This window comes from Ursus americanus, chromosome 6, assembly GCF_024610735.1.
Source record: "Ursus americanus isolate L20-20 chromosome 6, mUrsAme1.1.p, whole genome shotgun sequence".
NCBI lineage: Eukaryota > Metazoa > Chordata > Mammalia > Carnivora > Ursidae > Ursus > Ursus americanus.
In genome coordinates, this window is record NC_142132.1 from 77,366,223 (window position 1) to 77,393,533 (window position 27,311).

General features: G+C 41.3%; 1 protein-coding gene across 2 annotated transcripts in view; it reads right to left on the reverse strand.

Moving 5' to 3' along the window:
* The window catches only part of PRKG1 (protein kinase cGMP-dependent 1), a 1,185,335-nt gene that overhangs the window by 747,394 nt on the left and 410,630 nt on the right, over positions 1 to 27,311 (reverse strand). For both annotated transcript variants that reach the window (XM_045802398.2, XM_045802397.2), the window contains exon 3: positions 430 to 543. In XM_045802398.2, coding sequence (XP_045658354.1) covers positions 430 to 543 — 114 coding nt within the window. The remainder of the gene's footprint in view (positions 1 to 429; positions 544 to 27,311) is intronic.

Here is a 27,311-nt window from a genome sequence, read left to right on the forward strand (position 1 = left end):
TGGAATTTGTGGGGGAATGTAACCCAAAATAGACAGATACGTAAAAATTCCTTAAGTATTAGCATGAGGCTTTAAAGGCAGGAAAAGGAAGGTCTCGTTTCTGTTTCATATATAAAGTGATTTACAAAATGTTTTTGTATATATTGGTGTTTCATATATAAAGTGTTTTGTAAATCTTCATTGATAAGAATTCGACATTAAAAGCATACCTTCCAGAAGTCAGTATTAAATTTAACTTATGCGGAAGTGACTGTTAATCCTCCTTTACTAGGGCAAACAAATAAATAGATCAACCATAGCGCACGGTAAGAACTCAAATACCGATTCACAAAATTAGAAAGATTAAATCATGAGGCATGTTCATCAATATGTCAAAGGTCTAGGGGAAAAGACACTGAAAGTATTGGCAAAATACGAAAACAGCCTTACTTTTGACGGTCGCTGTCCGGGTACAGTTGTAAAGAATCGCCAACTCGCCAAACACTTTTCCTGGCCCCATGGTACAGAGCTTCACGCCTTCTTTTGTAACTTCAACCTTACCATCTAGAACAAAGAGACAACATCATTTTAATTCTCTTCCACGCTTCATTTCATGTGTTGCATTTTCGATACGCAATGGGGAGTATGAGGCTCCTGTTTAAAACTGCAAAGCAGTTACCAGTGGAGACCAGGCCTCCACCCAGAAGCAATGCAAGAAATGGAATAAATCAAGTCCGGTAAGAAATCCCATTCTTCTTTAAATTAGAAACTGAGAGGGGGCGCCCAGGTGGCTCAGTCGGTTAGGCGTCTCCCTTCGGCTCAGGTCATGATCCCAGATCCTCGGATCAAGCCCCCTCATCAGGCTCCCTGCTCAGCAGGGAGCCTGCTTCTCCCTCTCCCTCTGCCTGCTGCTCCCCCTGCTTGTGCTCTTTCCCTCTCTTTGTCTAATAAATGAATAAAATCTTCTTAAAAAAATTAATCACCAATAAGATCTGAGGTAAGACTCAAAGAGAGCCCCAGAAAAAGGCAAAAAGGTAAACATGTGTTTTCCCAAATATGGTATTAGAAAACTATGGTAATTCCAATTTTGATGTCATTTGAATCCAAGAGAAAACCTGAGTAAGTGGGTGCATTTTCTACAGCACACTTCATACATGGGAATTCTCATTTGAGTAAAGCACAGTTATTACGGGAAGGGAGATTACTTTGACCCTTGGGCACTGTTTAATTGCAGCTCATGGTATCTTTTATTTTTAAGCATCTTATCTGACTTGGGCAAGACTGTTTTATCTGCTTCCCAGCCCGGCAACACCGGCAGTAAGGAAAAATAAACTAGGAGGGTTGTGGGGGAAAGAAAGAGACATTAGGACCATTTATGTTCCACAAGGACTTGGAAAATGAAATGATGAGGAAGGAAAAAGCCAAGGATACATGGACCCTAGTTATAGTTTGTTGCCTGCAAGGAAGGCAAATGCTATCCAAGAGGGAAAAGAAAGAAACAGGTTTTTAAAAAAGGTACAGCTACACCGGAAATTCTCTTACCTCACACAGTGCTGGTGGGGTTGGAAATAAATGGGCAACACAATCCATTCTAGACTAATAGCCCCCCTCCCCACTTCTATTATTCTTCCAAGTTACTTATCCACAGTCTACAGAAGAGCCTTCTGCTTGGCATTAGCTAGTGAATGAATGAAAGGAGCTATCACTACCAAGTTCTCTCCCAAATTCAGACCTATACGCATCGACTTCATAATTGTTCCTGTATCTACATGTTTCCTGTACTATTTAACCTTTTAGAGTTTGGGCTTTAAACATACTCCCGCTTTAAAAAAACAAACAAACAAATAAACAATCAGCCTAGTTTCAACTAAGCAATAACATTTGTAAAATCACAGGGTCGATGTGCTAATTTCTTCAAACACCTATTGAGATAAAATCTTCGATATAAAAAAACTTTCTGGGAAAGTGTAATCCACGTACCAGTCAGGTGAGGTCAACCCTTCAGAGAACATTGTTCTTTCGACCCTGAAAACCATTTCATGTAAATGCTATCAATGGAGAGAGAATTCTGCAGTAATTAGGATAAAATTTCACATAAGACCTATTTGCCAGTCTTGAACTGTGTGTGGGCCCCTCCTCTGTGTGTAAAGAAGTCCTTCAGGAATGAACAAATCCAACAATTCTAAAACTTCGGACATACTTTCTTAGACTCAAAATTTAGTCTACCTTTGTCGTGACTTATTTCTTGACTGCAGAAACTTAAACTCTTTCTTGTGATGGGTAGATCAATGCCAGCCCAGTAAATCTGTATTTTCACAAGGCACATGTGTCCCCCTTCCATTTCAGTGGTAAGCCTGTCCCCTTACAAATTTCATCTGCTACTTGAGAATGAGAAACAGGCTCAGAACCTAATGTGGTTAGGAGGTTTATAAGTCATTAGAAGTCAGACCAGGAGTTAAATGCTGGTTCTCTTATCTGTTCCTTACAAGCCTTGGGACCTCAGGCAAGTTATTAATTTCTTTATGCCTTGGTTTCTTCATTAATAAAATAGATGAAAGAAAAGCACCTATCTCATCAGGTGGTTGATAAAATGAAATGATTAAAACAGGGGCAATGCTGAGCGTGATGCCCGGCATATAGCAAATGGTCAATAAATATTAGCTCTTATTATCGGTGTTATTTTTATTATATTTCTTATCTAGAAGGAGGGAGGGCTTACTAGATAATACTGAAACACAGTATTCCAATATCTATTACAGAAACCAATCTAGTCTACATAGGTTAGTAGGTTTTTGTGGGGTTTTTTTTTTAATGGAGAAAGGATTTGTTCCAGATTCTCTATGGAGGGGGGCAGCGCGTTTGAGAACTTTTGGGTTCAAATCAGTATTATACCCAAAGAAGACAATGGCGTTTCAAGAAGTCACAGTGATCTACGTGGCAGAACGCATTCTCTTTGTGCTCCTCCCCACTTGGTCATGTGCAGCTAACATCTGACAAGCATTGCTTTAGCAAGTACCGTCTTACCGTGAGACTCCCGTGAACGACGAAGTAACAATGTCCTAGTGCATTACAACATTTTCTTGACTTAAAGCTCTAGCTTCAGTGATATTAAAGGAACTAAGAACAAAGTGAGCCATGCCTAAAGAACTTCCATACATAACTGATTTTGCACAGGTCTGCTTCTCTCTCTCTTTGGGTCCCATCGCTGGAAGTCTTCGGTGGACAGGGACCCATGGGAGCAAGACCACTACTAAGAATCCTGCTAGACGGCTTGACAATAAGGCTTCTTAACTAATAAAAGATGAGAGACACAGAACTCTCATTTTTAGGACGTCTGTGGACCTGTCACATCAGAGCTAATTAATAAAATGCAGATATTCCCCACCCTGGGAAATTATAACGGTCCCTACACCACAATGACCACTGTACTTGGTCTTAGTGCCCCTCACTTCTCTGAGAAACCACGCTCATATAGCACTGACTGATTTGAACTGATAGCGAACTTGAAACTGATGATGTTCCCTTTGAGATATGACCTCTAGAAAGCTCACAGCCAGAATTATATAAGACTCTGGGGCTGCATTTCTGGTTCCAACTCATTTTCTTGATCCTATTTTATATTCACCTAATTTATTCACATCTAACTCATTTTTTTAAAGATAGGTATGCATAATTATATATGTGTATATATGGATATACAGACAGGTATAAATAAGTTTATATATGATAGATATGCATATATATGAATCATTAGTGTTGGTAACAGAAGGTTATAATCCATATTAATTAGAAGAGCAAAAAAAATCTTTTTAAGAAGAGATTTACTGGAGCAGATTGTATTTGAGAAATAGAAATTTGGGTGTAAAGCATCTTTTCCAGGTTCAGTTAAATACTACAGGTTCAGTATATTCACAATAGCCAAGGAAGGAAGGAGTCGGATCACATATGATAGATCAGAGGGGTCCAGACAGCACCTTTTTTTTTTTTTAATGAACAGAAATATCTAAATGGTAAGCAGAAACACAGTGTTTGTAAAATGTTACTGAGTCACAGTGAGATCACTTTTCCTTCCTTCTACCTGCTGTGTGGGTGGAAGAAGTAATTCAGGGAGGCAGGATCCACTGGGTGTTAAAAAGTTAGGTACACACATGGCATTAATTAGAGAGTTCTTTCAAAGACATTTGGAAGCGTTCTGATTTCCAAGAGGCCAGTACTGTAAGTTATTAATGTGAAGTGTGAATTTGGTTAAGCTCATTCACTGTGCCACACAGCAACCTTGAGGCAAAGTTAGAAGTGCTCATACACCTACAGATGATTTCTGTACAGCGTGCGGTCCGCCTATGAAACGTAAGAATAGGACCGTCACAAGCTTGCTGCACACACCCGTCCTTACGGGTGTCAGCGCCATCTTGAAACCACTCCCCTTGGAGGTCTTAGACTTCCCCCCACACTTTGTTCCACTCCATGGCTACCTTTGAGGTTTGGTTTAAATTGACTTCACTTGCATAGGAAGTAGGTAGGTCTATGGGTGTTTATTTTGGTGGTGAGGGGAACAATGTAGGATAAGACAAATAGGGAAGAAGTCACTTAGGCTCAAAATAGAGCATGCTTTTGCCAGAGGCTTCTACCAACTCAGAAAGAACCCAGCGTGGAGGTTTCTATATAATTATAATTTGCTATTAACTTCAGGAGTGCATTTTGATGAATATACTTCAGGTCAGCATTGATTAATGTAATTTCTATTTCTCTTAAAGAAATCGCAGAGATTCATTAGCATGTATTCACGACTGTTTAATACTTTAATTTTCAAATATGCTAGATTCCAAATCAAAGATTTTTTTTCCTTCAAGAGTAGCAGAAAGGCATTTTCAGAACATCCTAATAAAGTTCTAGACTTTTCCATCATTTTCCCTAACTGAACTTGAAGTGACTAGAGGCTATTAGAACTGTTATTTGGGCAACTAAGGCCCATCTGAAATGTGGTCCATCTATACATCCTGCTTGTGTTCTTTTTATCCACTTCTGCTTTTAAAAACATACATTATACTGGCATTATTTTTACTATGCACACTCCGCACCATAAAAAAGAAACATCTGAATCATTTTTATTTGGATTTTGCTAAACTGCTAGTTGTTTACAGGACAGGTACTGGAACAGTTGCTCATAAAAGATTTCAGGGTGACTGTTCCATTCAGTTCTTATCACCCCTGCAACGAGTGTGACTGATTGAAAGCTTTATCATAGCATCTTGAATGTATTGTTTTTAAAGATTTTATTTATTAGAGAGAGAGAGTGTGTGCACACACAAGTGGGGGGAGGGGCAGAGGGAGAGGGAGAAGTGGACTCCCCTGAGCAGGGAGCCCGATGTGGGGCTCGATCCCAGGACCCTGGGACCATGACCTGAGCCAAAGGCAGATGCTTCACCAACTGAGCCACCCAGCCACCCAGCCACCCCCCTTGTACATATTTTTTATTCTACTTCAGGTCCATATGCCCATTGCTGATGGAATGAGCTGAGCCCTAAGTCCTGATATTTGCCACCTTGACCAAAAACCAACCCACGTTCTGCTTTCTGGCATCACAGTTCACATGCCACCCTTGGGAGATGCTAAGTGTGAGGAGCTCCATTACAAAGTATCTATACTTTTGTCTATCTTTCGTAAGAATTGAGTAGGTCCTATAAATAAAAGAAATTGAGTTTACAAGGAGAGCCAGCATTGCCTGGCTTTGTGTATCTTTCTGGGTTTCTCACTAACCTGTGGTTTTGTGCCATAAGGACTTTCACGATTAAGGCAAATCAGCTTAGAGATTTATTACTGGCAGGCTGAACTAGAATGGCTGGCAATCACCTAATTATGAACACTTTGAGCTTCGTTCCAATAACCTTGGTTGGAACGTTCAGGACAACTTGATTGGCCATTACAGCCAGATAGGTGTTATATCAAAGGTCCCATCTAGACAAGACCTCCCGTCCCTCCCCTCCTCCCGTCCGGCTGACTACACCTTCATGATTTTGTAGGTTTGAGCCCACGGCTTATACATTATGGATTCTCTCCTATGGGTTTCTGTAGCTGCTAGATTCTACAGGAATATCCAGCACGTGATGGTTGAGCTGTGTCGTCACCAGCCCGGGCATATTCCCTCTAGGAGATGAGGCTCACTTACGGATCTGTTCTTTTTCCTTCTTTTGGTTTTATTAAGATGTAATTGGCATAGAGCACTGTATAAATTTAAGGTCTATAGAAGGATGTCTTTACTAACATAGAATGCTAAGTCATTACCACAGTAAATTTAGTGAACATCGTCATCTCACAGGGATAAGAAGAAAATGTTTTCCCTCTTGGGATGAGACTTTTCAGTCGCTACTTTCTGCTTTCCTAATGGATTAGGGATACTATCTATGTTGTCTGACTTGCCTCACAGGGTTATTTTAGATTGGGGGTGTTTCATGTGGGGAAGACACTAGAAATCGCTAAGGCTGCCACGGGCCACAGGGAAAAACCCATCCAGTTGCCAGGGACAGACTATATTCGTAGATATCCCCTTCAAATCTGTAGTTCATTTAGCTGGATCTTTCTTCAGTCAGGGTAAGAAGGAAAAAGACAGCCTCACTAGGAGACTCGAGTTTGTTCTTGAATTAAAGAACGACAGTAGGTCAGCACCTTACCAATTTGCCCTTCAAGATCGCTTTCAAATCCAAATAGGTATGGTCTCTCTGGACCTAAACTCTTACTCCTTAGATGAGGTGTTAATCTTGATGATTGAAAATCATTCTTTGGCCACTGAATGAAAACCTGTGAGAAACTGCCCTGTTTTAGGATGCATTTCTTCCAAAGTTTGTGTCACCCACTTCTAGTTAGGGATTTTGCTTATTAGTTTTCTCCTGGGGGAGAGGAGGAGGGAAGGGTTGTTGTTGGTTTTGTTTTGTTTTGTTTTGTTTTTCCCTAAGCTATTTGTGTTACAGTTTCTTTAATCATCAGGTTCTTATCCTACTTTGGTTAGGACCAAGCTTCCCATTCAAAGGAGTCACTTTTTTTTTATATCATCATAGCAATAATTCTTCCAGGGAGCACAAAGTACTAGTTACCCAAGTGGAATGAGTCAGAGTCTGAGGTTTAAGAAGTGCTTTGAAGATACAGGAGTGAAGACCTTTGTTTCTTCTTCAATTAGGCAATCTGATTTCCCTTCTGGTCACGACTGCTATCAATACCCTGGTCTCTCTTTTGAATGAAAGAATCAAAAACATAAATGAAGTGTCCAGAACTAAAAATCTGACTATCCGACTTATGGAGACAGAGAGACACACAGAGAGATAGAGAGAGAGAGAGAGAGAGAGAAAACCCTAACATCCACACCCAGATACTCGAACTTTACTTTCCTTTGCTTCTATCTCTGAGGTCATAGGGCATACGCACATATTTACAGACAGACTGAAATTTAAGCAGTTTGGATCCAGAGAATCATCTGAATCATCAAAGTGGAAATATGGAATGAACAACTTACATTGCAGCATTTCTGCCCTCGGAGAACATACAGAAACTATCATAGATGGGTCAGCCACTTACCTGCTATGAACAGGATTCTGGAAGGATTTCACAAGCATCCTAAGTCTATAATCTTTACACACATTGTGTTTTAAAACTCTAGCACTTTTTTTTAAAGATTTTATTTATTTACTTGACAGAAAGAAGAGCGCAAGAGAGCACAAGCAGGAGGAGAGGCAGGCAGAGGGAAAGGGAGAAGCAGGCTCCCCGCTGAGCAGGGAGACAGATGCAGGGCTCGATCCCAGGACCCCGGGATCATGACCTGAGCTGAAGGTGGACATTTAACCGACTAAGCCACGCAGGAGCCCCAACTCTAGCACTTCAAAGTATACAAAAAGCACTAGATGAATGCCCGTGGACTAATTTCAATTTCTAGTGATAAGAAAAGCGAAGACAGAGGACAGATATACACACGCAGGAAAGGAGAGTAGACTGATCATTCCCTGAGTAAATGAGAGTTGAACCGATAATTTGTCTTAATTAAGTCAAGTTTATTAAGCTGAATTCCAGCAATATATAATGCATTCTTGCTCTATCATTTCTGTAATTCATGAGCACCTGCAATTAGCCTCAACAATTAATGGCCCGTCCTGTATTTCCTTAAAGACAGGCACATAGCAAAGTACCACTAACACCATCAGACTTGTGGGCGTCCCTCGGGTTTTTGTTTTGTTTTAATATTAAGCTTGGGAGAGTTCACTGTAAGACAGCATTCTCAACTGGGGGCGATTTTGTTCCCAGGGAATATTTGGCAATGTCTGGGAACATTTTTGGTGGTCACAACTCGGGGACAGGGTTTCCCCCTGGGTTTTAGTCAGCAGAATCCAGGAATGTGGCTAAACACCCTAGGACGCAGACACCCCCCCCTCCTGCCAACAAAGCATCATCCAGCCCCAAATGGGAGCAGTGTCGACATAGAGAACACCTGATTTAATCCGTGCACGTACAAAATACTCTACATTTAAAGGGAAATTTTTGACTTCCACTATTTGTTATTTAACCTCCAGGATATAGAAATTGCAAGCTAAAAAAAAGGTTAACACCAGGTTGCAATATTTAAGCAAACCCTACTGCCACTGGATTGAATCAAGCCACAGAGCTATTTACTGGATAATTTTCCCCAGCAGATGTCATCTGAAAAAGAAGTACAGAACATTTTGAAGCAAGACTTAACAAGAATATCCTACTGATGCTGGAGTGGCAGTCTTTTCCAGACACACTTGAGAATACCAGGACCTGGCTGGGGGGCTGACAGACTGCAGGATCTTGAAGAAATGATTGAACTCTGTCTCGATGACCTCACTACAGATTTGTGATAATAGTATCTTATTTTATAGGGTTAGGACAATTAGATAATACTGTGGCAAGACGAAGATACAGGTTGAGTCGTTCTTAAAATTTCCTTTAGAACAACAAAAAAAAAAAAAAGGCAGTTTTAAAGAGTGCTCAAGGCAGGGTCCCAAGGTCATCATGCTAAGGATCTAGAAGGAGCAGAGGGATACAGGAGCCAAGGCAGGGAGGGGAGAAGGGAAATGGGCAGGAAGCCAGGAATTTCCAAGAAAGGGGCCAGTAGGAAGCTTCAGGTTTTAGGAAAAGGGGTGTCTAATGTACAATATTCAGCTATTTGTTGCCAGAATTAACGTCCTACCTTTCTCCCCAAATGAGTCTGCTTCACAGATCTCTGGTGCGCAGGGCTTGGAGAGGAAAAGTGCTTGGGGGAAGGTGTCCTGCGTGGAAAGGTCCAAGAGGAAGTCAAGCAGGTTCTGGGGCAGATGAGCAGAGATCCGGGAGGAATTACGTAAATCATGCAAGTGTGAGAAACTGACAAGGGAGTTTGCAGATCCTTGAGGGGTGGGTACCAGCCTTTACACATCAAAAGAGCACTTCATTCAACTTCACCTGAGGCCAGAAAAGTATCTACAGTCAACAAGTGAATGATCCTGGCTTCAGTCAGAGAGGAGCTCTTTTCCTAAGCCCCTCTGGCACCTTTGTTTAGCTTTGTAAAGGCTCTTCTGAAGCTAGAGGAGGAAAGATTTAGAAATCAGAAGGTCTAAGCCAGCTTGCTGTTCTCGCTGCTCTGGTCATGGCCATCATTCGGCAGTTTCTGCATCTGTGCGATGGAGATCATCACTAGCTGCTTCAAAGGATTAATGTGTGAGATTTATCTGAAAGCGTGGTGTGTGTCTTCCACAAATATTAGTAAGCCCTAAACTGATGGAGAGGCAACCATGCAACACCTGCTTCTAAGTAGTAGGGGGTCAGTAGGTACTCACTGGTGACCAGATTGAAATATCAGTGAGGATGACCACATCGGTGATCACGCTTGGAAGACAGAATTCGGATTTCACTTTAATTATACTGCCTATGTAGTCTACAAGAAACACACAAATTAAAAGCGTCACCCTCCCATCCCACTTACAGAAGTATTTCTGTACTTTGTTACCCAGTAGTACATGTCACACAAAGAGAATTATTATTTGACGCTTTAAAATATCTATACTTGATGTAAACTAACGTGTAGTATTTTCCCCCTTTACACAAGACCAGGATTCTCCAGGGTAAATGGTGAGCAGTCACCTTCCTTCACATTTTTAAAAAGCAGAGAGAGAAAAAAAAAAAAGTAACAACCATCTACCCTGGAAAATACTCTAAACATCTACAAAAAGATGAAAAAGAACATTTGAATTTATTCTCTCGAAAGCTGTTGTACAAATGGCCTGGGGCAGGGGAGGAAGGGGAGGATTCTGTTTGAAAGCTGCTGCCCATACGAAGAAGAGGGTGTTCACCCTCCTGTAAACCACAGAACAGAATAATGCGAAGTCAGGGTAGTATTTTAAGAGAACCAGAGGGTGGAAGAAAACAGCCAAATGCACCTGTCCTGTGCAGTCTGGGGGAATGGCAGAATGCACGTCCCCCACGCTCACCGAGGACCTAGCTAATGAGCAGATAAACAAAATGACATGTTATTCCGCCACACTAAGGAACGGAGTACCGAGCTCGCAATAGCACGGATGAACTCCGAACACACACTAAGGCAGTCAGTCACAAAGACCGCGCTCTCTAGTACTCCATTCTGTGCACCACCCAGAACAGGCAAACCTGGAGCGGCAGAAGGCACCCTAATAACTGTCTAGGGCCAGGAGGGATGGAGGGGTTGGGGTGTGACAGTTCAGGGATACAGAGTTTCTTTTGGGGCGTAATGAGATGCTCTAAACTGTACGGGGGGGTTTGGATGGTTCTGGAGGCACAACTTTGAATATTCTAGACCAGATTGAAGCAAACACCTTAAAAGGGTAAATTGATGGGATGTGAATTATTTCCCAAATAAAACTGTTGAAAACATGGGGATTTCACATGGGCACCTAGTAACTGCTAAATTAGAAGACTAATGTTCTTAGTGCTTTATTATCCTTTACAAGAATGTTTAGGAGTCAGAGACACTTTGGCCTCTCACTCTTCCTCAAAGAATTGCTCTTGCTGCCTTTAGGGCAGTCACGCCAACCCTCGTCATCATGGGTGACCTCATTTTCCTCCCCCAATCACCATCCATCCCTTCCCAGCTTCACTCTGTGACTAAGGACGGCACGTCATCTGTACATGACACAAGCAATAAGTACAAATACCCCTTACAGTCATCAAGCCCAAGCCACCCCATTTGTCCCTTCACTGAAACTCTACCTGTAACACCTTGTTCACGATGCTCACGGCCCCTTCCCTAGATTCTCGGCCACCCAACTACAGAGCGAAGAGAACAAATCATCTTCCTTGAGGGTTATTCTGATAAACCATCCCCCTGCTAAGAAATTCACACTCGTTTCTCTGGGACCAAACCCAAATTCCCAGCCCTGGTGTGTCTAGTCTTCACACAAACTGGGATCTTCTCTAAATTAACCCAAGTCTGCAGCCTCACAGGTCAGCCTCACATGCCGATTCTAGATTTCAAATGTCACAGTTGAGTTCAAAGGTCCTTAACCAAGTACAGCTCAGGGGGCTGAGAACTTGGATAAAATCTTCATATTGTTATTTTTATTAACTTCTCATTGAAATGGGGCTTTTCCGTAGTAACAAACCGTATTATGGTTTAACATACTTATGATACTGTTACCAATAGAAATCACATTTTGTTAGACAGTTGTAGATACCTTTTTTTTAGATTTTATTTATTTGTCAGAGAGAGAGAGCATGAGCAGGGGAAGGAGCAGGCAGCAGGAGAAGCAGACTCACGGCTGAGCAAGGAGCCCAATACTGGACACAGTCCTGGATAGCTTTAAATATTGTTTATACTCACTCCTTCAAATTCACGGTAGTTATCAGACACAGTGTTAGATCTTATTATTTAATGTGTTAAAAAATACACATGTATTAGTGAATCACAACTTCTATAATTTATTGATTTTTGATATAATTGGTTTCCTTGGAAATCTAAAGTAGCCAATTTTATGCACTTAAAAATATTTTGAAATGAGGTCCCCAGGCATCAGATTTCCCCTGGCACAAAAAAGAAAAAAAAAAAAAAAGAGTAAGAACCCCTTGCTAAACGAATAATCCTCTAGACTCCTCATAGAGTCTTACCATGGTATTAATAACTATCATTGACAGCCCAGAATTTATCTAAGAGATAACGAAGTAGATTTATAATAAAACAAGTTGAAGACAAGCTTGTAGGATTGCTTGTTACAAGCCCCAAATCATGGATCCCATCTCATTGTTTGCCAACTAATGGTAATTGGTTCCCTGGCCATCTGGCCTGCCTCTTACCTTAGAGAATTATTTTATTAATATATCTTTGGTCATAGGAGGGACAGGGGAAATGTTGGCTTAATCAGCACAAATCCAATAATTAAAAAAAGGAAAAAAACTAGATACACTGTTTAAATGGAAATTATAAAAATATAAATTTTATCTTGGATATTAAAAAAACTATTATTCCACAGTAATAGTGTTAATGTTAATCACCCTTCTACTGTGTTGAGGGATTTTATAAAGAAACCCAGTAGGCTTAAAATATTTAAAAGGATGTGAAGTTCTACCTAGTCTTGAACAGTAATGAATAAATTTAAGAAATTAATTCCCATAGAAAAATATTATTCCTAATGACTAGCACCATCCATGAATAATTTGTCCCTATCTCAAAATGTCCTAACTTATGTTTCGAATTCAAGCACCTCTTAATGATCTCAAGGCCAATATTTATTTTTCAGTTTTTCCTGATTTGAGTTCATCCACTGACTCACATGAAGAACAGACCAGTTTTCATTTGAGCGACTAGTTTATTTTTTCTTTTATAAACTGTCTCCCACCACACCCACACCCCAGAGAAGTAAATAGGAATTGGCACTCTGCCTCCAGACAGGGTAGTGATTACCAACAGATCGAAAGCAAAATATACAGTATTTACATTGTGAAGATTACAAAACAGATGTTAAACGAATGTCATGCTTCTGTCCAATAGCTGGTTTTACAGAAAAATTAGAATATAAAAATAGACCAAAATATTATCAGAAAAATCCGGCATCTAACGTTAGGCTTCAGCATACAGGTTCAATAAAGACGACTTTTGGTGCGGGGTGGTTTTAAATTATGCCTGAACACTAAGAAAACACACTGTCTTGTATATCACTGCTGCCTCCCTGGGAAAAATAATATTAAAGTTCACCAGCCCTGGGCCTTTAGTTTTTAGGTTCTCCTAACACACTTTGAAGTCCTTGGTCTCTACTGGGAAAGTATAAAGACAGGAAAGATGGCATGGGGCCAGCTGACAACTCCAGGATTAGAAAGAATAAAATTGAAGCTCTTCAGTGAGACGGAGACAAAAGGGCTTACAGAAGTCCTTCCCATTTCCCACATATTTTATTCATTACAAAGCGCAGCAAAATCTGAAGACTTTCCTGTGCTGACACAACTCTGCGGAGAGGAGAAAACACTCGGGCCACAGGATTATTGAACCCATTTTGGGCAGTATGCCAGTTTGACCACAACTGAAATGTAGTCACTATAACCAGCAGGTTTTTGGTAAGGGGAAAGATTAAACAGGTCCTGGAAAATATTGTCCCAAATTAAAAAACAGAACAAAGCAAAAACAAAAACAACAATGAATCATAGCTATGTATTATTAGAGGAGGCAGCTTAAACATCCATTAATTAAGACTTCTATTTTCTTAAAAGCTGTCTGATATCGGTACACGGGGGTCAACCAAAGACCTGTGCTTTTAACACTCTACGAAGATAAAGGCAAAGAGATGGTCTTTTTGTTGTGATTGTTCATTTGCTCTGGGAAAAAAGAAATCACATCTGGCATCTGATATAACTTTCTGATAAATGAATAGGCATCAGTTTCTCCAATTCTATGGTTAGAAAATGCAGCCAGTCGTAAAGATGAACCTGGTAATGTCAGAAGGTAATACGAACCCCTTTAGTGGGTATCATGACAGTATCAAAATGAATTAAAAACAGAAACAGAGGGAAAACCTCCAGAGATGATTCACACCTGCAGTGAGACACAGATACTGTGAGAAGCACAGACCACCAAACAAACAGAAATCCCACCTAACAGAAAAATATGAATGTCAACGTGATGAATGAGCCCATGCTTACAACGGGCAAAAAGCATGTTTAGTTTCTCTCTGTGCCCAGTATGCCTATAGGATACTCTCAAAGATTTGATCCTGGGTTGAACCTGTCCTTATTAATGAGCAGCCATTTGTGAGCTCAATTTTATGGCCATATTCCAGAAGATAATGAGATGTTCACAAGAACATTCTGAATAGGCACATTCTAGCTTTTTGCAATTGCACCAAGGCATGTCACGAAACAAGTCTCCCAAAGTCGCTGAAACCATGAATTGAGTTAGTTAGGACTTCTTATAGAAGAGACTTGGACAAAACTCCAAGCCCCATGTACCATCGGTAGTTGCGGGGCAGACAGAGTATGAATATTACACTAGAGAAGGTGCAGGTGAAGAAGAGCCAGAGAAAAGACTCACAGAGAAATGGGAACGACGGCAGGTGAATTGTGGAATAACAGGAGAGAGACAGGGAAATAGGACGCAATGTAGCAAAGAGAAAAGGTAGTAGGTTAAGGTATCAGAATTAACAGCTCGGGGTTCTGATCGCCTGGAGCTCTGCATTGGCTATTAGAAGACCTTTCTTTCTTATATAAATCTTCTGACTACCGGTCAGAACCTCCAGCCATGCGAACTCTTGCTGATGGTCCTTCATGGAACTCTTTATGCACAGAGCCCAAACAGCTAACTTGTGTGGGTCATCTGAATATCCGCAGTCCCTGGGAGAGCGGCCTGTTGGGGGGGCCCGAGCCGTGATGTTGGTTACTATCCAGTCCTCAACTTCCTATCTATTTTTTAAAGTCCCAGGTAGTTTTCTCATTTGCCTTCATAACCCGACCTGACCTAGGAGGAGACCGTCTATAGTCTGTATCTGACCTAAATGACCATTTGTATATCTTGCTACGGGTATGTTCATGTGCTTGGTAGAGCGCTTGTCCCAGACCCAAGTGGGGGTATTATACAACAAGCAGTATATGGACCATATTACTCTTCTCAAGTCTGAAAAACTACAAATTCTCAAACCTCTGGCCCCAGGGGTCCTGGAAAAGGGCTTGCAGATTTGCATTCCACTGTTCTCTAGATGAGGCATTTCCCTTTCTTGGGAGGGGTCCTTGTGTGACCGTCATCTAGGGAAAAGTCTGCCCCTCGAATAGGATACGACTGACAGCAGGGAGCTTGGGAATGTATATGCACTGAAATCTATTTCTTATTCTCTTGGATTTTACCATAAGCTTATGAGGATGGTGCACCTAAGAAAATGCCCATGGTGAAGGGAACACCATTCAATTTTAAAAAATGCAGGACATTTAAGTCAATGAACATATTTACCTTTGGACTTTCCTTCTTAAGGGCTGGGACAATCTTTTCAAACGTATATCCTAGTCTCAAGTGTCTAGCACAAAAATGATAAATATTTGCTGATTGAATGTTTGGGCAGGGTTCAGGGGATAATGTGAAGATCTTTGTTCAGACAGACGAGTGGGTTTGTTTTGTTTTGTTTTTTTGCTTTTTTTAAGTGACTGTTTTCGTGAAGAAGAGCTGCAAGGCTATTTTTAACTGACTTATTCAGTTAGCATGGCAGGCAGTCGTAGATGGTGGAGAATTTATGTGTCCAGCCACACAAGACATTTTAAGACCTATGAGTCTTCCCCAAACATAATGTTATAAAATGTCCTTTTGCTAAAAATACTGGAATCAAGTAATTATCTACTTTTGAATTTTAATGAATAGGCCATCTGTTCCCTCAAATTGAAAAAATGAAATTTTTCTACAAATTAACTACTTGATGAGATATCCCTTGTGACTAAATCTGCTTCACTGTTTTTTGTCATATTCAACCTAAAGGTGACACACGGCATTTTAGATCAAGTTTTGTAAACTAGACAACGGAACAATATTTTTCCATAATCACAGTATCTGTTGGACAGGCTAGATTTATAATTATCAAAGACTAATTTTTATTACCGTAATTTCTAAAAACACTATTAAGATGAATCTCTAGAAAGAAAAATGTGTCCATTTTCCTCTGTGATGATGGTGACAAAGCTGTGATCCTAAACATTAACGCTTTATGGATTATCACTACCATGATGGACAATTGTTTTCAATCTCTTTACCCTCTTCTCCAAGAACATTTTGTTTTCTTTGTGCTGTACTCTCCAATATGGGAACCATTTGCCACACCGGGGCTATTTAAAAGTGAAGTTAATCCAAAATAACTAAAACTTAAAATTAAATTCTTCCGTTGCCCTAGACACACATCAAATGCTATACGTGGCTGCCATACTGAGCAGTGCAGAATAATCCTCCTGTCCTTTAGAAAGTTCTACTGGACAGCACGGCGACATCCTTTTTACTCTATTAAAAACAAGACAACGGGTCCAAAACGAACTTATGCTAAGCTCCAGGTCACCGAAACAAGACTTAACTGAATTACAATTTCGGCTCCCCCAGGAATGGGATCTTACACCCATCCTTTCATCAGGAACCGCCTGACCCACATTAGTTAGGCAATTGGCTTGACAGACCCCTGCCATCCCCTACAGTAACCTCTCAATAACCACCCCACTTTTTCACCTGGTTTAACTTCCTTGTTCCTGCTCCCTTCTGCCTCTAAAAGTCTTTCATTCTGTATAGCTCAGCTCTTCGACGCTCCTTTCTGTCTGCTAGATGGGAGACCGCCTGATTTGAATTGACTTCGGCTCAAATAAACTCCTAAAATTTTGAATATGCCTCAGTTATCTTTTAACATCTCTAACGGTCATCCCTCTGAACAATTATTTCTTCTTTAAGCAAGGAAGATCAATTTTTCACTTACACTCTCAGCAATGTTACTTTAAAACCATCCCCATATTCACTGTGGGTGTACACACACACACACACACACACACACACACACACACACTTAGCTTTAAAAGACCACACCTTTCTATAATTCAGTTGATTTATCTACTATCTCTTCTAGTTTTTAAAGTCTTTGGTGGGGGAGACAAATCATGTATGGTTTAGTGAAACAAACAAACAAACAAAAATCAGTAGCACATTATAAATAATGCATGATAGCAGCATGACTTTGGCAGAAAATGTGCTTCATTCATACCAGTCACTGAAGCTTTCAGTCTAATTAAAAATGAAAATACCATTACAATCTGAAATTATATCTAAGTCACCGAATTAGTATGCCTGATATTACAGTTACGGAAAGTATTCAAGATGCTGCCTTTTGGAAATGAGCTTGCTTTGTTTTCCCTTATTATCCAGATAAAGGCAGGTTCTCTACATACTGTGACTGAACTAGGATTGAAGCACCTCATTTAAACTTATTCAAGACCAGCTCTAGATTTGTATGCCCCTGTCACGTGGGATTCACCTGTAAGATGAAACGGGTTATGGTGGTAACAGAAAATAGGATTTTTTTCCCCTCCAAGTCTGACCTTTAACTTTGGATCCCATTTACCTGCCCACTCCCTTGCCTCCAACACACGTAAACACTCCATAGCAGCCTGCCCAAGGCAGGATTTTTTTTTTTTTTTTAAGATTTTATTTATTTATTTATTTGACAGAGACAGAGACAGCCAGTGAGAGAGGGAACACAAGCAGGGGGAGTGGGAGAGGAAGAAGCAGGCTCATAGTGGAAGAGCCTGATGTGGGGCTCGATCCCATAACACCGGGATCACGCCCTGAGCCGAAGGCAGACGCTTAACCGCTGCGCCACCCAGGCGCCCCCCAAGGCAGGATTTAATTCTTTGTCCTTGGCTCTTCTTTCCAGAAAGCTCCATGCTAAGACCCTCACTATTTCCCACAGCTCACGCATTTCAACATTATCTCGCCTACTAGCTATTCTAATTCCCACAATTAGCAACCGGTAGGAGGACTAAAATCCCCCTATTCCACCACCATTTATTTCCTCCCATACTCTACCTCTCCTTCTCTGTTCATGTTTCTTTATATAAAAAAGTGCCACCTCCCCCCCATCAAAGGCACTTGGTCTTTCTTAAAAAAAAAAAAAAAAAAAAAAAAGTCTTTCTAGCAGTTAATGAGCACACAAAGTCTATTTTCAGATCAAATTGGAGTCCGTTCCTTGCAAGAGGTGGATATATTTTTACTACCTTACAGATGATGGATTGCTTTATTGAGGATTTAACTAGACTTTAAAATGAACAATAGCTGTTCAGTGTTCTTCTTTAGGCACACTGCGTATCAATTTTTCAGTGCTGATGCATATAATCCAGCCCAGGTCCAGCAAACCAGGATCTCTGAGGGCAGGGTATGGATTTCTGGAATTCTTAACACCCTGCAGGTGATTTCCATTTGCTGACAGGCTGGGCTTGAGGACCACTGTACCCCGTAGTGTCTGAGCAAACAAGCAAAGGAACCCCAGAAGCAGACAACAAAGCCCACATTTGGGTGGTGGGGTGCCAACAGAAGGGAGGGCTTCTATTCTTAAGAGGAAAACCAGGTTTCATGGAAACTCTGTATCAGAGGACCAGGATAGGGTCATGGACACTCTTACAGTTGGGAGAGTCCACTTAGAGAAAAAGGCAATAGGAAAAATTCACAGGCAATAAAAAGTTTAATTCATGTAAGTATTAACAAGTGTCCTCAATGAATAATGTTCTTTAAAAAATGGAGACATTAAGGCAGGAGTTGGCAATTTTTTTTTCTGTAAAGGACCATACTGTAAACATTCAGGCCATATGGTCTTTGTTGCAGCTACTCCACTGTTTGGTTGTAGCGTGAAAGCCGCCATAGACAACACATAAATGTATGAGCATGGCTGTATTCTAATAAAACTTTATTTACAAAACAGGCAGAGGGCTGGAGTTGGCCTTCCGACCACACTTGGTCGATCCCAGCGTTAAGGAATATGATAGGACATTTTTTTTTTTTAAGATTTTTTTATTTGAGAGAGAGAGAACATGGAGAGGGAAAGGGAGAAGCAGACTCCCTGCTGAGCAGAGAGCCCCATTCAGGACTCGACCCTAGGACCCTGGGATCAAGACCTGAGCTGAAAGCAGACACTTAACTGACTGAGCCACCCAGGTGCCCCGATAGGACATTTCTTTCTTTACTTATTTTTTATAGGACATTTTTAAAATAATTTTTATTTTGTTATATTAGTCACCATACAGTACATCCCCAGTTTTTGATGCAATGTTCCATGATTCATTACTTGCATATAATACCCAGTGCACCGTGCAATATGTGCCCTCCTTAATACCCATCACCAGCCTATCCCATCCCCCACCCCCTCCCCTCTGAAGCCCTCAGTTTGTTTCCCAGAGTCCACAGTCTCTCATGGTTCATTCCCCCTTCTGTTTACCCCCTATAGGACATTCTTTTTTAAACTGCTAGGATTGATTGTATTTTCCAAAGATCCCATAACAATATCTCCCATCTTGCAAGGTCTTCTGCAACATGCCTTTACCACTCCCCCCATCAGGAGGTGGTTCAACCTCTTTAAATCTAGTCAGACCCTATGATTGCTTTGGCTAATAAAATATGGTGGAGACAAAGCTGGCCTGGCAGCTTCCAGCTTCTGCTTCCTGTCTCTGGAAATGCTCCCCTGGGAACCCAACCTCCATGTTGTGAGCTACTCAAGCTACATCGAGGGCTGATGTTTAGATACTTCATTTGAGCTCCGGCCAATGGCACCAATCGTCTACCACGCGATTGGGTTATCTTGAACGTCCAACCTGGCAAAGTAGCCAGATAACTCTATCCCCAGCTGCCATCTAACTACAGTCATACAATGGGTCCCACACAAGAAACATCTACTGAACCCAGAAAACACAGAGAACCAAGGGAAATAAATTGTTTTAACCACTAAGTGGTTTGGCATGTTACAATGTAAGTCAAACAACTTTTTTAAAAACACTTTTACTGTTAACACCACTTTTTCTGTTAATACAAATGCTTTTAACCTGATAGAAATTTATTAATAAATAGACAAAGGCAGGTGCTTTTTTATTCCCCCCAACTAGAGGAATGTTATTTCTTCTAGAAGTCATGGATAAACCACAGTTATTTTAAACCACAAGCCTAGGGCACCTAGAAGTGCAGTGGCTTTAATATTAAGTAAATCCATTTTAAAAGTATCCTAAGATTAACATGAATAAAAAATAATTTTTAATCATCAGAGACAAATTTAGTCATATTTGCACTGTGCAGGGAAAAAAGTCCTGACAAATTGCTTATGTTGTGGCCATATCTTCACCTATTACAAATGAGGAAGAGGGGTGATTTGGAGTCAGGGAATACTGTGATCCTGAAACTACCAGAATTAGGATCAGAAATTAGCCACGTGACTGAATTAAGTTCATCTGAAATAGAACTCACTTTCCTTGACACAATGAGAACCAAGTTTTCTTAGTAACTTAGCGCTAACAATATACAGTGTTCCAGAATCAACAAACACAGCACTTAAGCAAAGATTATTTCAAAAAACTGAAATTTTCAGCACAAAGCTTGATTTAGAGAGGATTCTCAAAATTTGAATGGTTGATGAGCTCACTGTCCACAAATAATCAAAATATTGAACGAGTGAGCTTTAGTGAGTAAATGAATATACACTCTTCTCTGGCAAAATTAATGAGAAGAGTACAACTCCCAAGTTTGAAGAATAACAACGGATAACCTCCACTGGGAAGATTATTAAAGTCAGAAAACTAATGTTCTTCTGGCAATTCAGTAAAGAGACAGATGCTTAAATCGGAAAGAAATAGCCTAAAGGCAAGAATCCGGATTCTGACTACCTGGAGCTAAAAAGTAGAGACTACAGAAGAAATTATAAACCTTGGATTAAGACAGAAGGGAACGGGCAAACAGGACTCGGGAGAGCCATTTCCTGAGAGTCTCCGAATACTTGAGCTGGGTCACGTCCCACCCTTGATTTTATAGAGGAAAACAATTAGGTCCCAGAAAACTCAACAGTGTAGCAAAAGGAAAAGAAAAGTGCTAGACGAGAATCCAAACTGGCACTCAGGCCTCCTGTGTAGACGTCTTTGGGCTTCTTGCCACTCCAGCACTGCTCTCCGAAGGCTGGAGACCAGGGCGTGGAAGTGCGGAGTCACGCCCCGAGCCCACTCTAGGGCAGAATGAGCACATCCCTTCCCCTCACTCCTGCAGCCAGTGTACAAGGGAAATACAAGCACGCTGGCCTTCGTTCTAGGGAAATGATGTTGATCAACTTTTGAAATGAATACCAAATAAAAAGTGTAGCTAAAAATGAATTCGTAAATTTTTGAAACGAAATTGACAAACGAAGAAAGCTTAGATTAGCCAACCGTGGTAGTCACCCATTTTAGGCTTTAGTTTCTCCTTCATAAATTCACGATGCATCGGGGCAGGGACTGGGGCGGGGAGAAAGTACTGGCTAGATATAACACGGAGGTGGTCTAACTAAGAAAGTGAGACTAGCTCTCAGGTCTTCGGTGCTTAGTTGCTACTTTTCCTCAACTGCCCTCTGTGACCACCATCCAGTGTCAGAACAGAACATAGGAAGGAAACGGCCCCTACGGAGCAGACACAGGACACACAGACGTGTAATAGGATAAAGTTACAAGGAAGTATCTCACTCTGGGAAGCAATAGGATTTTTTTTTTTTTTTTTTTGCAGTCGTCTCATGTTTTTTAAACCTTAATGGATTTTAAGATTTCAAATGCACATATTATACCCGTTCTTTTCCTGACTTTATAGCTTGCAAACATATCCTCTTTCCAATTGCATTCATTTGAGATAAAGCCAGGAAAATCCTATCTCTGGAATTTTCCCCAGCTTGACCATCTCAGTTGGCCTCTTCGATCATCTTTGGGTATGCCTCTACCTCTCCTAGAGAAGCATTTTTGGAAAGTATCTTTAATGCAGAGAAATGTACTAGCATTTTACCGTAGTGGAGGCATCAGATCCACAAACACAAGGATGTGACTCTTTACTTAAGAGCCACATTTTCGGTCAATGCTATTAGGACCTAATTTGCCACAATCATAAACTCTAGCTCGGATTTTTGAAATTGGTTACTGTGCATATATAATCATAATTGAGTGTGGACACATTTCCCTCCAAATGTGTTTCTTTCTGCATGTTAACATTGAAGCCATTCTGAAACTGTATCCACTTGCGCAAGCTCTTGAAATTTTCCACTATTTCCCCTTCTAACTTCACTATTTCCCCAAATAGAAGAACAGTGATCTTCACTTTGTGGCCTCTCATCCGGAAAAAAACAAAAAGCAAAAAACAAAAAAACTAAAGTGTTTAAATAAAAATCTCAAAGACTACAGCATAACAGAGCTGTGGAATCACCATGTCGCACATCTGAAACAACTGTAGCACTGTGTGCTGACTATACTCAGAAGTCCCCAACATTAAGAATCCCATAGCATAGAGAACATAGCCATAAAAATATCTTGTCCAATTGTATTTCATCTAATTATTTGTAAGTGTCACATTACATCAACCTTGTTATTTCCCTTTGACCTAATTTGGTAATGTTCCTTTAGTATCTTTACTCTTATTTCATGACTCTGCTGTTCCCTCTATAAACTTGTTATAATAAAAAAAAAAAAATTCCAACACCGTGTCACCTATAACTTACCCTAAGAAATAGGTTTTGTATAGCATTTTACTTAAAAAAAAAAAAAAAAAAAGCTGCATGAATACTACTCAGAGATACAATGCAGTGTGAAATATTAAATGGAACATCATACTTGGTGTCTAAAGAACTTAATTTTATCCCGGCTCAGTAAGCTGACTATGCACATTCTTCTCCTTTCCCATGGCTTCAGCATTCATCTACAAAGTGATCCCGGACAGTCTCAGGTTTGAGTCCAACTCTCTGATTATGGGATTCTTAAATGTTTACCGAAAAAGAAAATGAAAAGTATTGTAGAAAGTAAAGCTACTTTTTAGTATTTTTAAAGAAAGAGACTTAAGGAGTTATGTCTCCAAGCTCCACACAAGCATTACTGGAAGAACGTGTGCAGTGAAAGCTGGCATTTCGTCCATCTTAGAGACCCGCTTCCCATTACGTGACAACTTCTATCCCTTCACACATCACTGAAACAGAGAAACACAAGCAGTTCTTAGAGCCCATCGGTCCAAAATGGCTCCTGGGTTCTTTACATTCCGGCTTGGAGACCTCTGGGAACATCCTTCCTCAAGAGTCTAGGAGGAGTTGTGGGGGGAGGGTGGTAGATATTTTTGTGTCAGGCTGAAATTGTAAACTGCTGTTTGCTGAGGACGATTTACATGTCTAGACCACGATTAAGCTACTTCTATACCTCCTGAGTGTTTCTGGTGACCCACTGACAGCTTTGACTTTTAAGCAGAACACTGAGCTGAGGTCTACAGGTGGGACAGAAGCTCTCCAGTTTGGAGAAGAGAATTGTGGTAAGGTAGCAGTGCCACCAACACAGGTGGGGAGACCAGAGTCAGGACAGAGAGGAGTGCTGTGTTAGTCTGTGATGGTAACGGGTCATGGGTGGAACTTACATGGAGGTGGGTTTAAAAAGGTCAACGTATTTTTTTTTTTTTAATGAGAGAGAGAGAAGGTGAGGAGCAGAGGGAGAAGGACAAGAAGACTCCACACTGAGCACGGAGCCCAACATGGGCCTCGATCCCACAACCCTGAGATCATGACCTGAGCCAAAACCAAGAGTCAGATACCCAACCAACCCCCAAGTGGTCAAAGTACTTTAACATCTGTTTACCTCAGTTGCTTGGAACAACATAATTAAAGTGTACAGATAAAGAATCTGATAAAAAGCCCGAGACATAATGCAATCATAGCTACTACATGATGATTCATAAGCCACGGCGCAAGTGCAGGAACTGTGGCCCTCATTTTCCACCTCCTAGCACATCACCCTACCACACCAGGAGGCAGAAGTCAGGAGCGGTTTTGCAAGGGAAGCAAAATCTTCCCCCAAACCACCTATTTGAAGCCAAATGTTGATTTCCTATCTAATAGGTTTCAGGATGCAGAACTGAACTTACCAATTGGGTTTCTCATTTTTTGGGAAAAAAAAAAAAAAAAAACAATTAGTTGTTGGTTCCACGAGTGGTTTTCACTCTTTCAATTAATCAGATTTGCCCTTTCCTGCAATCTGTATGCTTCCCCAAAGAAAATCAAGTCGCCTAATCTGCGAAGTTGCTCATTTATAAATTTATAATTTGCAGTTCCATGCCTACAATAAATCTGGCAGTTGTAATGATGTAGGCCTTCAAAATTCCACCATGGAAGATAGCCACAGAAGGACAGAGCCTTGATTGGCCAGTAAAGCAAATATGAATCTGATGAAAGTAAATATAAGTTATAAAAATATTACCCAAGAAGAATCTCAGCCAGGTAATCAAGTTTGTCACAATCAGTGGTAAGTCATGTTGACAGCTGGACCCTTGATGTGATGTGTTGAAGAGGATACTTAGCTCTGTGGTCTTCCTCCAAACATCACATCATCCTGGTCTAACCATGAGAAAAAAACGCAAACTCCAACTGAGGAACATTTTACAAAATATCTGACCAGTACTGCTCAATACCACCAAATCATCAAAAACAGAAAACCTCTGAGAGACTGTCCCAGCCAAGAGGTGCCTAAGGAGACATGAAGATGAAATGAAAAAGCGATATCCTCAGCGGGATGGGGGAATCGAAAAAGAACATTAGGTAAAGACTAACAAAATACGAGTAAAGCCTGGGCTCTCCTTACTGGTGAAGTATCGATATTGGCTCATTAATTGTAACACACGTACCGTATTAATGGGAGATGTTTACAATAGGGGAAACGGCACAGGGTGCATGGGGACTCTCTCTCTCTCTCTATTTATATATATATATTTTTTTTTTGGTAAAGCTGAAACCATTCTTAAAGTTTATTTTTAAAAATAGCATTACTTGCTACCAGTGCTTTTTAAACATTCAGGGACATGCTCATCCCCTGGGGATCTTGGTAAAGGAAGACTGTGGTGGGTCTGGGCCAGGGTCTGAGAATCACTATTTCTAATAAGTTCCCAGGTGAGGCCAATGTTGGTCCAAGATCCAGTGTGAGTGGCAAGGTTCTTAATCTAGTGCAGGGTTTCCCAACCTCTGCATGATTACGATTTTTGGCTGGATAATCCTGTGTCATGGGGGATATCCAGGACATTACAGAATATTTAACAGTAGCTTTGGCCTCTATTCACTAGATGACAATAGCATCTCTTTCTCCCCGTAGTAACAACCAAAAGGGTCATCAGACACTGTTTCCTGTGGGGAAAGGGGTCACCCTCACTTGAGAATCACCCATTTAGGATATTCATTAAAATATGACTTTTAGGGGGCAACTTAGAGGGGAAAAAACCCTGTTTATTCATTTATTTATATACTTGGATGCTTCCCATGTTCCAGAAAAGTTACTTCCAGTTACTTCCAGTAACAATTATAGTTACTTCCAGAAGAGTAACTATAATTATTTTACAAATAGAGCTGATAGACATTATCGGCTATCTCTTTAAAAACAAGATTTAAAATAGATGGTGTCTGCTTTCCAGGAATTTACCGTTAAGTCATACACAGGAAGATACCCTGCTCAGTAGCCCTGGAAAGAGATATTATCCTAGTTCAGGAAACAAGCTCACAGCACTACTTGCTCAGCACCGAAGGAAAATTAAAGAACAACGATCAGACCCAGGTGTTGCAAATCCTTTGTCCCCATCACTCCCATTAATTCCTTTCACAGGAAAAAATTCTCTCTCCTAGCTAGGCCTCCGGGGGAAAGAGAAGACTTTATCCAGACAGAAGGGACGGAATTGAGGCAGTCAGCGAGGCTCGCAAAGATGCCAGAAGACAGGACATAAATAACAAAGCCGTGGACTGGCAGGGTGGTGGCGGGAAGACGGCTACCGCTCTCACCTGCGGAGCTCGAACTCCAGTAATAAGCCTGAGCTTCTAATTCCATCTCGGTAACTGAGTCAGGCAGCCTCTGACAAGGCCGTTCACTATTCCCAACGCTACGTCCTTTACTCTTGTCATGGGGAGAAGAGAATGCAGCTTACGTGTCTCTAGCGATGACAGGCTGGCTTCCGCCGATGACTGTCGCTGGGGGCAGACAAGGGGGTGGTTATTTGATCCACTAAGTACAGTCTGAAGTCCCCACCACTCCAGAGAGCCAAATGAAACATGCCTTTGGTTCGCAGGCTCACACCCAGACGGTGACAGTGGCATTCTATCCGACTATCAAGGCTGACTTGACACGAGGATGCCCTCAGGGCCCCTGTTCCTTTTGAGGAATTCATCTAGAGCCATTGTTCAGCGTGACCCACAGAGTTATTGTCCGTGGACCACGTGTTGCTTGGGCTCCGGGACGCTGGCCACGCCCTCTCGCTCGGTGACGCAGGAAGGAGGCGGGATCTGCGAGCTGGGGTGAATTTCCTCCGTCCAGCTCCCATCTTCCCAGGCATGCTAACTGCAGCGTCAGTGGGTGGACAATGGAACCCAAAGGTGCAAGTGGGGGATTTTCATAGCCAGTTCTTAGAGACTTAAACACAGATGCACACGCAAGCCAAAAACACAAAATCTTTCCCGTTCTTACGCTCGTACTTACACAGTACCTTGTTCAGCCGCGGCAGCTGATAATTAGCTTGCACCTGCCACGTGTCAGGGACGAGGGTGAAAAGAAAATGTACAGTAGATTCTCTCAACCTCCCAAACACCCTGCCAAGGAGTTACTTTTACAGGTAGCTGATCATCAGAGGGGGGTTAAATTACCCATTAAAAGTCACAGTTCATGGGCAAGCCCGTTTAAACATTATATTTTAGCACTCATTCAGTTTCTTCCAGGAGTCAGTCATTGTGTTTGAAGGTTCTCTCTGTACCAATAACCAGGATGCTAAGTAAGAAGGAAGTTTTAAGAAAATATCGGAAGGAAATGAATGGCATACCTGGGGTCACTCAGGCGCCCAGCTAAGAACACACAGCTCTCCTTACGCTGCCAAACACCTTGTCCTCCGCAGCACAGGGCACAGGGTCTGAAGTCACCTGCTGACTGCTCTGCACATCCCACCGTACCTCCCGCTCCCAGTGTTCAACTTGCACACCACCATCCCCACCTGCCAGCACAGTATCTGGTATAGTAGTCACCGCCCGCACGTGGAAAATGCAGTAAGCATAAACACAGTCTCCAACATACCATGAACATCGTTGCAGTCCTCTGTACTCTGAAAAAAGCAAGGCAGAAAGGACAAGGGAGAG